Source organism: Nilaparvata lugens, chromosome 7, assembly GCF_014356525.2.
Source record: "Nilaparvata lugens isolate BPH chromosome 7, ASM1435652v1, whole genome shotgun sequence".
Taxonomy (NCBI): domain Eukaryota; kingdom Metazoa; phylum Arthropoda; class Insecta; order Hemiptera; family Delphacidae; genus Nilaparvata; species Nilaparvata lugens.
The window spans coordinates 14,254,436-14,272,474 of record NC_052510.1 but is presented as its reverse complement, the minus strand read 5'-3'; the positions used below and the strand labels follow the sequence as shown (position 1 = coordinate 14,272,474).

The following is an 18,039-nucleotide window of genomic DNA, read 5'->3' as shown; positions in this document are numbered from 1 at the left end:
TTATGTATGTTATTCTTCCTTTCAACCTTAATAATCAATAACGAATTTCGGACAATGCTGGAATACTTTAAATAGATAATAGAATCGCCTACTAAAAACTGCGAACCAAACACGTTTTTCTATATTTTTTTTATAAAACAGGTCCACAGTAACATTTGAACGAACCACTTGATCTTCAACTCATGTGAGTATTTTTTTCATTTTAACAATGTTTTTACATGCATTGTACTTCAAGCTTTATATAGTTTCAAATTTCTTTTCTTAAAACAAAAAGTGGAAGTTTCAAAGGAAAAGTAATTTTCTAAAGAAGTTGAATACAATGTGCACACAAATTTTCGAAGCACTCGGAAAAACCGAGATCTGTTATCACTATAGTGAGGTCCACGTTATAATGGCAGTGAAGAAAGATAGGAGAAATGTTGCCGATCCTCTGTTTTGTCAATGCCTTATATAGACGGTAGCTGATACAGGTTAATTGAATATTAACTGTTCATTCTAGTTTAAAATAATCAAATACAGTATATTTTATAATAATTTCATAATGTTTTTTATAATAAGGATGAAATATTTTGTTAATTATTATTAAAAGACAATCTGGCAACAGAGCAAAGTGAGAAAGAGATAGCGCTATCCACTTTGTTGAATGATAGACAAGGATAGCAATACCATTGCTAATCAAACACTGCCATTATAACGTTAGTATACTATAGTTGTTATCCACAAGAACTCAATTAGCAGATGGCTCAAGTAGGCGAGAACCAAGAATTCTTATTTGTTTGTTTCAAAGTGGAAAAAGCATAATAATTATCTACTGCTACTGATTACAAAACCGCTAAATAATCTTCATGAGTTTGTGCTTTCTTTTAGCACTTTGTCGTACAGAACATACTGTTGTCTTGTGATTTTATGCAAACACATTTCCACATTGATCTTATGATGAATCCATAAGAGTGAGTAGGCTACTCTCAATATTAAGTACTGATACGATAATTAAAATGCCAGTGACTTCATTTTGGACTGGTTAAGTGATTTATTGAAGTGTTTTAATCACGTGAAAAAGTTGATTAAGCCCTAGTTCAATGACAGTTCTTTGCTAGAACAAATGTAGGGGGGGTCAATAAAAATAATGCAAAACATTTTATATTTTTAGAAAATGTATTTCAATCATTATGCAACATACATGATCTGGTTCAGTTTTCCCAAATACTGCTTAACAGTTCATACAAACACTCGCATACTTGTATAAAATAAAGCTACATTATAATTAAATGAACAAGTATCCACGGCACTCTGCACACTCACACAAGTTAAACATTCACGCGAACCGTATCTTCCAAACTTTGTACAAAATAAATAATAATATTTACAGAACCACACAGTCGATCTCGAAACAGCGACTAATTTCGACAAACAGTTTGGAAATCCTTCTTCAAAATCACTCCTTCAAATTATTGTGCTTTCCCAAATGCATAGTCCAGAAAAAATACTAGAATCAACATTTCAATTGAGTGTCCCTTGAGGAGAGAAATACTTAAATTAAGATTGAATGAGGGGCAGGAATGAGTATCAAACAAACGAAAACAAATAATTGATACTAGATGATGAGAAGTTGAAAGGAAACTTGGTTTCCGTAAACGACAAATTGTCACCTAAACTTGTGTTTCGATGAGGTTCACTGCACTTGAAATGCTCATGTTTATTAGCAGTCTTGTGTTGTGGAGTGGGCCTTCAAAGCTCGTCCTTGAGATCGTCGTCGCCCGCACCGCCGGCCGGGGGAGGGGGACCTCCCGCACCCTGGTACAGCTTTGCAATGATTGGCTGAACAATGTCCTCCAGCTCCTTCTTCTCTTTCCTGTACTCTTCAGAGTCCACATCCTGGTGCTCTTCCAGCCATTTGATTTTCTCGTCGATTGCCTCTTCCATCTTGGTCTTGTCGGAATCGCTCACCTGAAACACAATAAAAACGTTAGCTTTCTGTAATTTCGTCACTTATTATGAATATATCATCCAAAATTATAATTATCGTCCAAAAAGGATAACTTTGAAGAGCTCATGGAGGAATGGTAGAGTAAGGGTATTGATCAAATTTGATGCATGCATCTGCAGATGAGAAACAAAATCTGGAAAGAGCCGTAGAAAAACGTTGTGACGTGCCTGTAGCTGCTTACACTGAACACCACCAGCAAGTGCATGCGTTCAGTGTGAGTTTTTCGATGGCTTTCCAGATTTTGTTTTTCATCTGCAGATAAGTGCATCCAATTTGATCATACACTTAGCATTTGAAGCTCAGATGAATATCTTCAGCTTCAAAATAATAAAAAGAGGTTAAATAAAATAATAGTCATAGCTCACAGTGCTCGATTTTCTCAATCATGTTTAGTTGGACGGTTTTATAGTCACTAGACTACGTTAAAAACTTAAGTAAAAGCTGTAATTGAAGTTTGAAAAAGCAGTTTCCAGTAATGCTAGAGAACTGGACTCGCTAACTTTACAAACATAACATATGCTACGGTGATCCGGTTTAGTGAAGGAGGCTTCAAACGTCAATACTGTTAAATTGGACAATAGACAAAATTTGAAAAACAGCGAATTGGAAGAAGCTGATCCGGCTGATTGATCAAACTGAAGGCTGAACTCTACGTTTGGATGAGTCTAGAACCTTGCTAGTGTGCGCTAATACCGAGAAAATTTGATTCACCAAGTGCCGGTTGCACAAATGCCGGTTAAATTTTAATCGTGATTAATCTAGTGAAATTAATCACGATTAAAATTTAACCGGGCCTAAGAATGATAACTGGAAAAAACTGATGAGTAACTGGAATTACCTTGGCGCCAAGCTTCTCCTTGTCTTGCAACTGGTTCTTGAGCGAGTAGGCGTATGACTCGAGCTCGTTCCTTGCCTCCACGCGCTCCTTGAGCTTCTTGTCGTCGTCGGCGAACTGTTCGGCATCCTTGATCATGCGCTCAATGTCCTCGGGCGTCAGTCGGTTCTGGTCGTTTGTAATCACGATCTTCTCCCGGTTGCCTGTACCCTTGTCCTCGGCTGACACCTAAACAAACATCAAACAATGTTAGATGATGCATACAACAAAAATACAAAAAACCTTTTTGATCAAAACTCTTGATAGTGCCTAGGAGCCTTTTTATTTCTCCTACAGTTACCCGAAAAAGTGCTCATTCCCGCATCAATTATAGTACGCAAAATACCTTATTCCCACACCCAGTGCGGGAATGTAGATTTGAGTGCGGCAAACACTTTGTCGCACTCCAAATTTGCAACATAACACAAAATAGTTAACACGCTTTATGACGGTAGAGTGCGGCAAAGTAAAAGAAATGTTGGTAAACCTGAATATGTTGCTGGTTGGAAATTTTTGTAAAACAGCTGATTATTAAAGCAAGATATTGAATAACAAACAGTAAATAAACAAGAAGTTTTGATAGTATTCAATATCAGTATTTTATTTCTATTCAAGTTATCATGCACGATTTTTTATGTGTGAGATGCCTATATTTTTAACTGGAAGACATTGGAAACATTTATCGACCATTTTTATGATCAAGGAATCAATTATTTTTATAAATTTATTTACTTTTGTGGTTAGGTTACTCTTGTTACTGATACTAAGGTTGTGATTGTAATATATTCAAAACAATAATGTATCCATTAGGTTTGAAACATAAATATTTACAGTTCAAAAAAAGTTATTCAGTTCTTCAACTCTCCGAAACATCTCTACTCACATTTTCGTAGCACAACTTCAATGAATGCCGTTGATGAATTAGAAACAGAATACAGAATAGATGTTATTGAATACCGCAATCAAAAACACTGGATTTACAATATCCTGTTTACTCAACAGTGACTTGAATGATTGAAGTTCAGCATTTCAGGTAAAAGTAATGTCTATATATCACGTTTTAAATAATGCAGTATAACCTTAGTTATACGTTTCATGCAGCTACTGGGCGTTTAGCCAGAGAAGCAGAAATGCCAAATTGACACGTTTACTAATGTATTTACAAGAAAAAACAATCTGAAAATATATTTTTACACTAATTGTGTATAATATATCATTCAGACTCAAACTTGAGAATATTTGGAACTGGAATAAATAGTACACATGAAAATTTCATAGAATGGTCAGGTTAGACTTAAGTCTGTCCTGAGGGCTGATCACTAGCCTAATCCTTGATGAGTTATGGGGCTATTAACTCATTTATTTACAATAATAGAAAAATTAAAACAAGCTTACAGCTTTGATCGCATAGACAAATTAATCAATAAAACAAATTAATGGGCACCGTATAAGTATAAGCAAAGTTTTGCTGCATAACTTTTGTGTTTTCGGATAGGAGAATATTGAACTGTTAGTCACGGGTGAAGTATAACGTTTGTGAGGCTTATTGATGGCTCAAAATACATATCCAGACAAGTGATATGGCCATTTCTACACTTGCTGATGAGCTCTTGTAGATGAAGTATTATTATAATTGAATCTCATATAACTTTATAATATTCATTCTATTGTCATTTAGACTGAATTTGTAATAATTCTGTTGTGGAATGGTTGCAGTATTTATTATCAGCATTAAAAATACTAAAGATTTGCACAAACAAACATTTTATTTGGTATAGGACATGTTCACCGTCTATTACTGACTTTTCACATTCTATGGTAACTGTAGGAAAAATTTAATGTGCAATACGTGCGCAAAGTTTCTTTGCTGCACTCAAGAAACCATCATTCCGAACTCGCCTACGGCTCGTGCGTAAACGTTTCTTTCAGTGCAGCAAAGTGGCACTTTGCGCACTAGTTGCACAAATAACTATTTTCAGTTGGTGAATTGAAAAAACAGATCTAATAACTTTGTCATGTCAATTTGTCTTTCATCTTCCCCATGATTACGTCTTGGGAACCCCAGGATAGAGTGTAAGACAAGTCAATAAACCATATAATATGCATATGTAATATATTATATATATACATATGGTTTGAGTATAACTGGCAGTATGTACCTATGTAAAAAGGCTGTCCAGTTTATTCATAACATATAAAATATTGTGTATTCATATTTCATACACACAGAATGTCAAGATCTGTCACCCAAAACAGGCTTTGGCCTATTCCGTTCCGAATCACAATCAGTTTAGCAGTATAAAAATTAGTATTGAATCGGCCTGAGGAGAAAGGGAACATGTCAAAAATCAGAATTTTTCAGGGGAGAAAAAAAACTGAATACAGATAAAAGTATTGATAATTTCAAGATTGCTTTTTGTCATTAGGGTGCAAACTCTTCAAGACAACAATTTTAATTTAGTTTAAGCACTTATATAAGATTCACCCCTTAAAATTGAGTTTTTTGTTAACTTCCTATTACTCATGATGATATTATAAATTATCACTCTTCAACTTTTACAATAAACACCTCAACCGAAAGCAATCTAACCTCAAAGCAACGCGTGAATCAAAGGTAACCTAACAATAGCATAAAAATCACAATCACATGAACTACTCGAATTTCAGCAAACGACTAGTTATCTTGATAAGGTTACATTATAGTAGTTACTTTCCGTGTCCAAGATCACAATTACACAATAATTCTATATATTTCCCTCCCAAAATTTAGACACCCGAAGGGTCAGCTTGGAAATGTGACATGTGTTGTCACGAAACCATGGTCCTGTACCAACTGAAGAATTTGACGATATATGTGTGTTTTTATTCAACCGAAGGGCTTCGTCATTGCATTTGAGGAGGTCGTCATGAGAGCAGTTTGTGTCAAGCAACTCGCACTGCAATAAGTGAGTGTAGTTTTGTTCTAAGCCGCAGTCACAGGCAGTTTCATGACATATAGTAAGTTTTCGTAAATTATAAAATTACTTGATACATTTAAAAATATCTCGAAAAGCCTATTTACCTGTAGAATACCGTTGGCATCGATTTCGAATGTGACTTCAATCTGGGGCACGCCTCTTGGTGCAGGTGGAATTCCAGTCAGGTCGAACTTTCCAAGCAGATGGTTGTCCTTGGTCATTGGTCGTTCTCCTTCGTACACCTACAACGTATCATTCATTCCATTAAAACAATCATTCAATCAATATTATAGCTCAGAAATTATGATTCATTAAAATTATGTGAAGTCAATAATTATCTTGATTTCATAGCCTTTCAAATAATTGCTTGGCAGGGGGCGAGTAATAGAGGCAGAGTAATAAATAGTTGAGACAGAGGGGGCGAGGTATAGGTAATAAATAAGAGAGAGAGAGAGAGAGAGTGAGAGAGGTGTCAACCGTACACTAATACAAACAGGTATGACAATAATAATTGTTATCCACCTTCAAGACAGACTCGTGGATTATAGATTAGTTATAATTACAGCCACAAATTAGAAAAAATAATGATAAATTGAAATTCAGTAGAGGGTCAATGAACTCAAAAGACAAGTTCAGACAAAGTCTGTTGGCGGTTTTTCAAGGTTTGACAAGGTTATCCACAGATAACCTACATAAAATCTTTGACCTCTAACCTTGATAGAATTAATATTTTGGAATGAGGCAATCTACATAAGAACGCCGACATTGATTCTTTTAAATGGAGACTTCATGAAAACTCGAGTAAAGAACTAGTAGTAATTTGCTGTTGAATCAAGATCTCAATGAAATTCGGAAATACTTTTGTCGCATCTTTTAAAATAGAATAACAATCGATTTCATGACTGGAACATAATTTTGAATGACTTCAAAAGGTGTTATCTACTTTTGGAAACTTAAGTTTTAGCCAAAAAAAGAGAAACAGATAAGTTGAAGTAGGCTCAAGTTCAGTAATGGTAAGTATACTAATAAAAAGTGGATAATAAAAGACACTTCAAACTTATTTCAATTTTTCAATGAGCATTCATCCCAAAACTCTTCAAAATTGATAAATCCTCCTCTCTCAATAAGCATTCAGAAGAGGATGAAACAGACACAAGCATACATCAACTAGCATACATGCCAAAACAAATTAATAGACTAACTTTAGAATAGAAGACTTTATTTATTTGATGACGTACCGAAGTTTGAACAGTTAAGTTTAATCTACCACTTAACAATTTTTATTTATTTATTCAATAATTCAAAATCACACAACTTCTAGAAAAGTCCCACTGGCTAAAGCCTAATACGGTTCTAATTCTAGTTTAACAGTCCATTTTAGCAAGGTTTTATTCCGAAATTAATCAAGAAAATACTTGGATACACCTTTATTTTTGTGTTTTATTTAGTAAGTAATTTTCAAGAGAGGAATAAATTTATTCATTTCCATAAATAAAACTGAGTCACCTGAATAGTAACAGTAATTTTTGTTGAATTTGTAATTTTCAAGAGAGGAGTAGAATTCATCTATTAATTTCCATAAATAGAATAGTAACAGTATTATTTGTTGTTGTATTTGTAATTTCCGAGAGAGGAGTGACATTTATCTATTTATTTCCATAAACAAAACTGACTGAACTGTTGTAGTAGTATTTGTTGATAGACAGTATTTGTTGTTGTATTTGTAGTTATTTGTTGATAGACAGTATTTGTTGTTGTATTTGTAGTTTTTGAGAGAGAAGAGTGAAATGTATCTATTTACCTGAATGGTAACAGTATGCTGGTTGTCGGAAGCTGTGGAGAAAATCTGTGACTTCTTGGTGGGGATGACAGTGTTGCGGGGGATGAGCTTGGTCATGACTCCTCCGACCGTCTCAATGCCCATGGTGAGTGGGTTCACGTCCAACAGAACAATGGCGTCGGTCTTCTCCTCTCCGGACAAAACTCCGGCCTGAACCGCCGCACCGTAAGCAACAGCCTCGTCCGGGTTGATACCTCGGGATGGCTCCTAAAATGCATTTACAAATTGTTCATTTCAAATACAAAATCTTCTTTAAAGCCGACAGTCCTAGCAGTTCTTTTTCGTGAACTTTGTGACGCTGGTAGTCTCTCATAGGCCCAATAATTTGCAATGGAGTGACGTGGCGGTGGCGTGACACTGACTTCCTGCCACTTCCACGCCATTCCCATATAAACAGAAGTGGCGTTTCGCCACGCCACTTCTATTTGCATTGAACCATAGATTTATACGGGAGTTAAAAAAGTCAGCACCACACCTCTGGGGATGAATTGGGCCATACTTACACTCTGACTCGGCCAAAACAGTAATATTGACAGGAGTCGGCAGTAATCAGCTTGAAATTTGAAACATAAACGACCTACATCATGTGATATCTTTTTATTCTATCTTTTCTCTACGGATACTATCAAGTCACCAAAATGAGTCGAATAAACAATTATTCTGTGAAGAATATAAATTAAAAATTCTAGGAATATATCTGTTAGGTACGAGTTTTGGAAAAATCTGCTCTAGAAATATCAACTTAAGGCACTTTTATTCTCTCAAAAAGTAATAATAAATTTATTACAAAATGATTTTCCCACAGAGATTTTCATTCTATTTTTATAACTAATAGATCCAATTCGTTAAACTTTCATAAGTGTAACGTTTCACCAGCAAGTTGAACGTTCTCAAAAACCTGTCGTTCAGCCTTAATCAAGCTTACACCCAATTCAAGTTCGATTCAAAAAGTTATTTATTCCTCATAAAAATGTGTAAAGTTATTCCACATAATTATTTAATGCTGTACTAACTAATAATACTTAGAGCTACTGTACTAATCTTCTTCTACTGTACTAACATAATTTAGATAAGCTTGCATTTGTTTCACAGTTTGCATAGCTTACCTTGCCACCGAAGAATTCCTTGACTAGTTGCTGCACCTTGGGGATACGCGTGCTACCGCCAACCAACACAATCTCATTCACGTCCTTCTTGTTCATGTCTGCGTCCTCGATAACCTTCTGTACGGGCTTCATGGTCGAGCGGAACAGGTCCTAAACAACAAACACAAATTTAGAGTTTAACATATGTCTCATATGGAGGAGACACATCCTAACTGGTCCAAACAAAGCTACAAAGTGAAAAATTGAGTTCCAAACATTCTCTCAAAATTCCTTAGGTGGTTTTTGATTTATCATTGATCTATGATAATGTTCCAATGATTTCATTTCTATGATAATGCTATTGATCTAGATAATGTTCCAAACATTCTCTCAAGATTCCTTTGGTTACAATTGATCTAGTGTTGCAAAAGTGGAGATTTAACACTCAACAATAAAACTGCTGCAACGGTCGTAGGGAAATGCATAAAATTTAGAGAAATTATACATTAAATTGAAGGGAATTTGTTCTATAAGCTCAAAATTACCAGGTATTTTTTCATCAATAATTAAAAAGTTATGAGGCCAAAAAGATCACAAAATTGGAGGCATTCAATTTTTTGAGTTCAGTTCAGTCAATCAAGGGTTATAGAGGGACAAGTTTGGAATACAATTTTCTTCCCTGTAGCTCTGTTTTGGGGAGAACATATAAAAAGTCCTCATCCCTACCACCTGTGCTAAGGGGGTGAGGTGGTTCAAAGGTACCATTTTTCGTTTTTTCGCATATATCTCGAAAGCTATACGTCTTACGGACATGACTATTCGGTACAAATTACAGCTTACAAAATTTCCTACAACAATATTAAAAAAATCTCCAAATAACTAATATCTATACTTCATCTTCCAAATCTCTTTCGAAATTTCCGAGCATATGGGTCTGAAACCTATTTTTCTTTAAATTAATAAAAACTTGTAGTAGCCTTTATTAAAAAATTTAAAATATTTTAAGGACTAGTTTCGACCATAGGTTATTTTCCATGACCTAAATGACCTATGGTTGAAACTAGTCCTTAAAATATTTAAAAGTTTTCAATAAAGGGTACTACAAGTTTTTTATATTGTTTTTATTAATTTGAACAAAAGTAGCCCATATAAGTGAAGTCATTTTATAAATTTCTTTAGTATCTTAAAAAATCTGAGTTTGAATATCTATTATTATTCTAATAGAAATATGTTTAATATTATCTCTAATATTATTTTATTATCCGTCTGAATAATAGATTCTTTGAAATGATAATAGATTTCTATGAACACTGTAGCTGTACAACACCATACAAAGATTTCTACAGACTTCAAAACAGAAATATAGAACTTGAAAGCAACATTTAATTACAGTAGGCCATTTGACGTAAGAGTACGTATGAAATTAAGGAAGTCCAGCACATACAATATCAGTATCAGTAATCTTACCATGTTCAATTCCTCGAACTTGGCTCTGGTGAGAGTCTCAGAGAAGTCGTCGCTCTCGTAGAAGCTTTCAATTTCGATCCTGACTTGATGGCTGGAGGACAGAGCTCGCTTGGCCTTCTCCACTTCTCGCCTCAGCTTCTGCACGGAACGGTTGTCCTTTCTGATGTCCTTACCCTTCTTCTTCTTGTACAGTTTGATGAAGTGGTCCATCACACGCTGGTCAAAGTCCTCGCCTCCCAGATGGGTGTCTCCGTTGGTCGAAACCACCTGTAATCGAAAAATACAATTATGAATTAATATAGATTAAATTTATATTGATGTTTGATTCTTTTTATTGATTGATCTAGAACAAATTTCAAGGCAGAATCAATTAATCTCTATTACTGTTATTCTATGATTTATACAGATTTATTAAATGATGTACAACAAATTTCAACGCAGGACCAATTAAACTCCATTAATATTATTCTCGAATTTATACAGATTAATTGATTGATGTAAAACAAATTTACACGCAGAATCAATTAATCTCTATAACTATTATTTTCTGTTTTGAATGTTGTAATAAAATTCACCTCTTCATGTATTTACTCAACTCCCATTTAACGTGTAACTAAATCATCCAATTCATTTAGTTTCTTTCGAAAATTCTGCTTCTTATTCAATATTACTAACTTATAAAATATATTACATGTATGATAATGTCAGGTTTTATCCTTAAGCTGGGTTTTCGTTTGTGCGTAAATGCCGTCGTCGACCACGACAGGGTGAGGATCTCAGATAGGGTAGATTTCAATTTGTCTTAATAACCTAAAAGATTATGTTCAATTATGTTTTAATGGGGGAGGTTGAGTTTATACTTTTTTATACTTTTATGTTTATATTATTAGAAATGTTTGATTCTTGAATAATAAACACAAAAAATGAAAAGTTATTTGATCAGCTATTTTAGCACACTTGAAATTCGGGCAATATGAATGTCAACAATGCTTGTCGTCGTAGACTGCGGAAATTTACGCACAAACAAAAATGCACCTTTACAAGCTTAAATTTTACATTTCTGCGAAACGTGAACTACAGTTCTTCAAGCAAACCTCCAAATTCCAGTACCGTGATCATTTATCAAATTACTTTCAGATTCTAATATCTCTGGAAACACAGAACAGTTATTCAACAAATAATGTTCTTTATGTGTGTCTTTCTCAATGTTCTATTAATTAACCCATTCCTTATTGCATTAATGCAACAAATCAATTCAATGACCATTGAACTCCAAATAGACTATCCTTACCACCTATTTACATTTCAATCAATAATCAGTCAATCTTGAAGATTAATTATTTCTTCTTAGCTGAGACTAGGTTTATATATTGTAGGCCTATTCATTTCGAAAATTTTCATACTAATCAAATAAAACAATTCATTAATCAAACTGTTCGATCCATTAGGTCATATTATCTGATTCTCATGTATCTACAACTGAGACTATATTAAATGATGATCATGTAATCTCCCGTGATACAGGAAAAATGAATTTATTTCACTATACTGTATAGTAGGAGTTGTCATATTCCAACTAAAATTCATCTTTCAATTGAGTTAAAATTTACAACTTTTTTATAATATATGAGGTCCTCCAAATATCAAAAAATAAAGAGATCCATAGTTATTCGACCTATTATTACCTCAAAAACGCCGTTATCGATGGTGAGCAGGGAGACATCGAAAGTGCCGCCACCCAAGTCAAAGACGAGCACATTCTTCTCGCCCTCGCGCTTGTCGAGACCGTAGGCAATGGCGGCCGCAGTCGGCTCGTTGATGATTCGCATCACGTTCAGACCGGCAATAGTGCCCGCGTCCTTGGTCGCCTGACGCTGGGCGTCGTTGAAGTAGGCCGGCACTGTCACCACGGCGTGAGTCACCTGTCATTACAAACGAAAATAATAATTGTGTTAGAGAAATGATTGTAGCAAGAGAACAATATTAATGTATATTGTAATGGCAATATAGTAATAATAATGGAGTGATCCGTGATCTAGTGGATAGAGTGCAATATTTTATACAGAAATATTCCTTCGACTCTTCGAAATGCTCATGACTGTTCACCTTATACATATAAAAAACACATTAAAATTTGGTTCAGGTAGATTGGAAGGAAAATATAGGACTCAAATTTAGAATTCATTATAATTATCAATAATTTGTCAACTAAAGATCCTGTAGTCTGCACTAAGTTTAAATATACCTCTATTACAATATTGTCTTAGCCGTGCAACCTTTTAATAACAAAATTTGATGACTTTTGTTTTGGCTAACTATATACACGACTAAGACAATATTGTAATACAACCTTTTAATAACAAAATTTGATGATTTTTGTTTTGGCTCACTATATATTAGACAGCTAAGACAATATTGTAGTAGAGGTATATTTAAACTTAGTGCAGACTGTAACCAAATATTATTATTATTTATTTTAATTTTTTTGAAAATTTTTCATTAGCTAAATAAGGTGTTATTGCTTCAAGTATAATAATACTTCTATAATAGCCTAATTTATACTTTTCCAATGACAGGTTCTTTATTGGGTTGCATCAATGTTCTCGATGTGTAATTTTCAATAATGATTGAATTCACTATCGTTATCGATTCAAAAATGACTTGTTCTTCTCATACTACAAAAGCATTTTATTTTTTTAAATAAAGAGCAGACTCCTCTCCACACACAGGCTTCGTGGATGAGATTCACGATAATTTTTTCCCTTCCAATTTAGTATCATAAGGATTACTATGTTTACATTGCACAATATTATATTTAGATCAAGTGCGATTAACAACAACCTATTAGTGTACATGTTGATTCATTTGAATTTGTACTAATTGTGATGTATATTCAATTGTGTGTTTCTTTCATGCAATAAATGAGTTTGAATTTTAACATTATGAATTAAGGATTATGCATCAAGTATTACCGACTTATCGAGGTGTATTGATAAATGAAACAATCTTGGATCTTTGTGATAATTATAAAAGAGTTCTAGCAAACATATTCACCTTCTTTCCTAAGTAAGCTTCGGCAGTTTCCTTCATTTTTCCAAGCACCATGGCGGACACTTCCTCAGGTGCGAACACCTTGTTTCCTTGGCTGGTCTTCACCTGGATGTGGGGTTTGCTGTTCTTTTCCAATACCTGCCAAATGCAAATAATAATATGAAGAATGGACGCACTACATTACCTATTAGTTCTAAGATTGCTAAGAAATTGATAAAGAAGAAGTGCTTCAGATAAGATATGGTCGAGATATAGCACAAAATAGATTTCTATTTGAGATCAAACTATGTAAATTTATACTCAAGCTCAATTGCAATATTTTATATTATTTGTTGCAATATATATTCAACCTAGTAATGATTCAGAGTGAAATAGATAAAAATTTCAATTGCAATATTTTATAATATTATTTGTTGCAATATAAAACCTAGTAATGAATCAGATATTAATGTAATGGGAATAAATCCTTCAATCCAAGAATAGAACACTTGTACAATTAAAACATTAAAAGTATCTATGAACAATAGATGCAATAGTACAATAGGTATTCAAGTCTATCAATAGATGTAATGTTCCAATTATTTTTTGACCTAGAAATCTAGAAATTTCCCAGAACTAGGCTGGTCAAATCATATCTTGAGAAAGAGAAACAAATCTCTCGAAATACTTATAATAAAAAAATAAATAAATAGTTGAGTGGAAATTTGAAGAGCTATAAATAAAAATAAATTTATTTGAACGTTTCGACGTTTATATTGAGTAAAGATTGAAATCTTTATTGCACTGTTTGTTTTGGAATCTCAAAACGATCCCCAGACGACCAATATTATTTCACAATATTCCAAGTTTCTGCATATGGTTGCAAGTTTTCTGTGCAATATGATTAAGAGTTTGTATAGAATATAATTAACTAGGTTGCTCAATACATTTCGTCATTGACGATAAAAATCGTTCAAATTTTCTATCGCAAAACCTAGAAAATATTGGGTCATCTGTTGGCAGTATTGCGTATCATCAAACAGTTCATATTAACACATTAGAACACGGAAAAATAATTCATTCTCGATCTCATTAATAGGCTCTTGGGGATGTCATGTAGAAGTAGTGTAATAATAGAGACTAATAAAATTTGATGATGGTATCTTTGAATAGCCATCATATAACTGTCCAATAGAGAAAGATAGCATAAGTAGATATCCCATGTATAGGTCGTTTATGTTCCAAATTTCAGGTCGATTTTCGGTAACTCAAGCCGATTACTCTCTATAATTATTACTGTTTTGGCCGGGTGAGAGTGTAAGAATAACACAGTATGAGAGACTGCCTGAAGCTGAGACTTCTGGAAGAACTTCAGAAAAAAGCTTGAGTTAACAGAGAAATTTGGAACATAAACGCCCAATACCATGGGATATCTTCCTATGCTATCTCTTGATTGTACTAAGCAAATAGAAAAACTTCACTTGAATGGGCTACTTTTTTACAAATTAATAAAAACAATATGGAAAATTGAAGTACCCTTTATTATTTAAAATATTACAACGACTAGTTTCGACCATAACTTAGGTCATTTTCAAGTTGAAATGTCAACTTTTCATATTGTTTTTATCAAGCAAATAGACTATAATGTGAAGTTACCTTGAATGGGAAGAACTTGATGTCACTCTGTACGGTGGCATCGGACCACTCTCGACCAATGAGACGCTTGGCATCGAAGATGGTGTTTTCGGGATTGGTGGTGAGCTGGTTCTTGGCAGCATCACCGATCAATCGCTCGCCCTCGTAGGTGAACGCCACGTAGGACGGCGTGATACGGTTACCCTGGTCGTTGGCGATGATCTCCACTCTGCCATTTCTGTAAACTCCCACACTGGAAACCACACAAATTGGTTAAACGAGTTGAGTTGACAAAATAAACTAGTTACCAGAAATATTAGAGCTACTAGAGCGAGTAACTAGAAACAAAATAGTTGAATTAGTAAACGGCAAAAACTATTATAGTACTACATTTCTATGAATGACCAAGGAATGGAGTAAGTAGAATGCATCCAAAAAATGAAAAGGTTGCAAGAACAACTGAAACTTATTTTGAACATTAACTCTGATTTGTCAAAGATAGCATAGACCATCGAAATAACCTGTTCATAATGAAAGCTGTATCCTGTTAATAACAAAATTTTCAAGTTTTTCATCTATCCATATTCTGTAGTGTTTTTTATTCGAGATTATAATAATGTAAAATAATAGTTGAAAAAATAATTTTACTATATCAAAGATTGTTTCATTTAATGTAGGGCCGGCCTATATAGCCATGGCAGCTTTGAATTTGAGAAAGGATTTGATATTGGAATTCAATTATTAGGCTATGACCGACTCCTGGCAGACAAATTCAAAGGTTATGCCAGTCACCAACCTAATAATATCAAATATAATTCAATTTATTGTGTAATATATTCTATTATTATTGTAAATTCTATTATATTATTGATTATAATTTTGTCAATAAAGGTTATTTTACTACTACTATAGCTATGGAGGCAAGAGAAGACATGTCCTGTAGTGGAAGATTCTACCACGTGTTCTCAAGTTGATGACACTTAAGTACACGTGTCTCAAGCTGAGGACACGTAATGTATTTATGAGTCAAAACACTATTTCCATTTTAAATTTTTAAAGAATTTAATTCAAATTTTCGACGATGATTGAATAAATAAAGCATTAAGAGTGACAATTATTGCTCCTAATGTACCTAGTATAAGCACCTAAAGTGGTGACAGCCTATAAACTTACGTGTCTTCAAGTTGAGGACACGTAACAAATTATTCAACTTTTATTTCTTGAAGAATTTGATGCAATTAAATAAAAAGAACAATACTGTAGCTTGAAATAGCTTTTTGCAGCTCAAGATATGTAATTAATTGCTACTTCCAAGCCTAAATGTCATAAAAAATTCATCAAGTGTCCTCAAGCTTTGAATAGAAATTAGAAACATGTTCTCAAAATTAAACGTTATTTTGATTAAAAAGTGTTATGAATTGAAAATGATAATGAATTAGGTCTCAAGTTCTGCTGATGTCGCAAAATTATTGTAATAGCAAATGAAAGTGGGTTAGTTAACATTTGAGAAATACAATTTGTGTATTGTGCAATTTTGTCTATTGAATAAACAATTTTTTAGGAAATAGGCCAAAATAATGAGAGCAGTAGGCTAACTAATCAATTTTTACACTGGCAAATGAAGACATGCTATACCATACTAACTTGGAGCAATTTATTACCGTAGCAGAATTTTAAAATCATAAGCAAGCTGAAGCTCTAATTGAGCTCTTTCATACAATTATTTAAGATTGATAGGAAGCATCATATTGATAAAATGTAATTCTATCCATAAAATTTTTCCATGTGGCACTCCACATTTCCTTAAAGGTTAACATACGGTAACAGGTACCGGCATCTAGTCTTACCTTTTTAAATCAAAGATTTCAAACGTCAATTTACAATGTAATTATATAGTAGGTAGTCCTAAACATTGAATTTAGAAACTGAATCTTAAAATGTGACAGGTGTAGAACTGAAACTTGAGTAGCCTAAGTTCACGGTTTTATGCTTCATTGGTTAAGAACATGGACATGGTTCAATAAACTACAGAGAAACCTCAACATTACAGAGATACAAAATATCCTTAAAAAAGCGAGATTATAACCAATAAATATGGTTAATTTCTGATGACAAGTAACTGACGTGTAAATAACTGTAAATTACTTACCATGAATACGTGGTTCCCAAGTCGATTCCAATGACCGTTCCTTTCTCTTCATCCGCAGCATTAGCCCTGTGCCACATAAGGCACATGACCGATAAAAGGCCAATTAATTCTAGTTTCATTTTTGAAAACCTGAAAATAAGATTGAAATGAATAATTTATTTCTGCAAAATTGTACACGTCAGTGATACGGTTTGGGCTAACCAAAAAGATCAATATCAAACAAGATGAAGAGACGATGACACCGGTAGATAACACACATTTTATCATTTTACAATTACTAAACACAATACTTCTTAAGAATTAATTGGAAATGTTGGACCGATTAATTCTGATTAAAAAATGATGTAATCTGAATGCAAAAAGAATGTTTGCCGCAAAAGATCAACCTGCCGCCGGCATCGAAATAACAAATCCACATTAATGTCTCAAACATATAGCAATAGAATAGTAGATAATAAAGTAATTAAAATATTTACCTTTTTACACCTATGAAAGATATTACCACGTCCTGTTCACAAAGAAAAGAAGAATGTAATCACAAATGCTAACACGTCAAACACTGAAATTGAACTGATCCTCGAAATTCCAAACTGTCTGCTTGTAGCAGTCGCCAAGTAAAATATCTTGACCTCTTGGGCTTCGTGGTCAAATTCGATTGGTTCATTAGACAACCTGACAAAATCTGATTGGTTGAGCTACCACGTCTTGTTCGACTTGGCTGGCTGCTATTGGCCCACGTCTATGTTCCAGAAGGTTCCACATTTCGAATGATTATTGTTAGATAGTTATTAAATTTAGAAATTCTATTGTCCTAATTTTAAAATAAATATATACAAATTGATACATTTAAAATATTTTAAATCAATATTCTCTAATAAAAATTCAATTGCAATTTCTTAATCCTATAATTTTTTAGTTGTTCCAGTTGGTACACAAGTCTCGTCTTTTCAAATTCGTTTCAAAAATTAAAAATATTGTTCTAATAAAACTACATGTAATATAACTTTTGAGTTGA

General features: G+C 33.6%; 1 protein-coding gene across 1 annotated transcript; it reads right to left on the bottom strand.

Moving 5' to 3' along the window:
* Window positions 1-1,136: 1,136 nt before the first annotated feature.
* LOC111051031 (endoplasmic reticulum chaperone BiP) lies at window positions 1,137-17,703 on the bottom strand. The gene is made up of 11 exons (XM_022337451.2): window positions 17,501-17,703; window positions 17,025-17,153; window positions 14,897-15,128; window positions 13,265-13,399; window positions 11,896-12,132; window positions 10,211-10,477; window positions 8,765-8,914; window positions 7,620-7,865; window positions 5,923-6,060; window positions 2,826-3,050; window positions 1,137-1,947 (listed from the first exon to the last, which is right to left on the bottom strand). The coding sequence occupies exons 2-11, from the start codon at window positions 17,141-17,143 to the stop codon at window positions 1,729-1,731; spliced, it is 1,968 nt and encodes a 655-aa protein (XP_022193143.1). The 5' UTR covers window positions 17,144-17,153; window positions 17,501-17,703; the 3' UTR covers window positions 1,137-1,728.
* Between the last annotated feature and the right edge of the window lie 336 nt (window positions 17,704-18,039).

Coding starts and splice junctions, on each gene's coding strand:
- LOC111051031 (XM_022337451.2), bottom strand. CDS start 17,143: ATGAAACTAGAATTAATTGGCCTTTTATCGGTCATGTGCCTTATGTGG. Junction 15,129..17,024: donor TTGGGAACCACGTATTCATG/GTAAGTAATTTA, acceptor TGTGGTTTCCAG/TGTGGGAGTTTACAGAAATG. Junction 8,915..10,210: donor AGTTCGAGGAATTGAACATG/GTAAGATTACTG, acceptor TTTGTTGTTTAG/GACCTGTTCCGCTCGACCAT.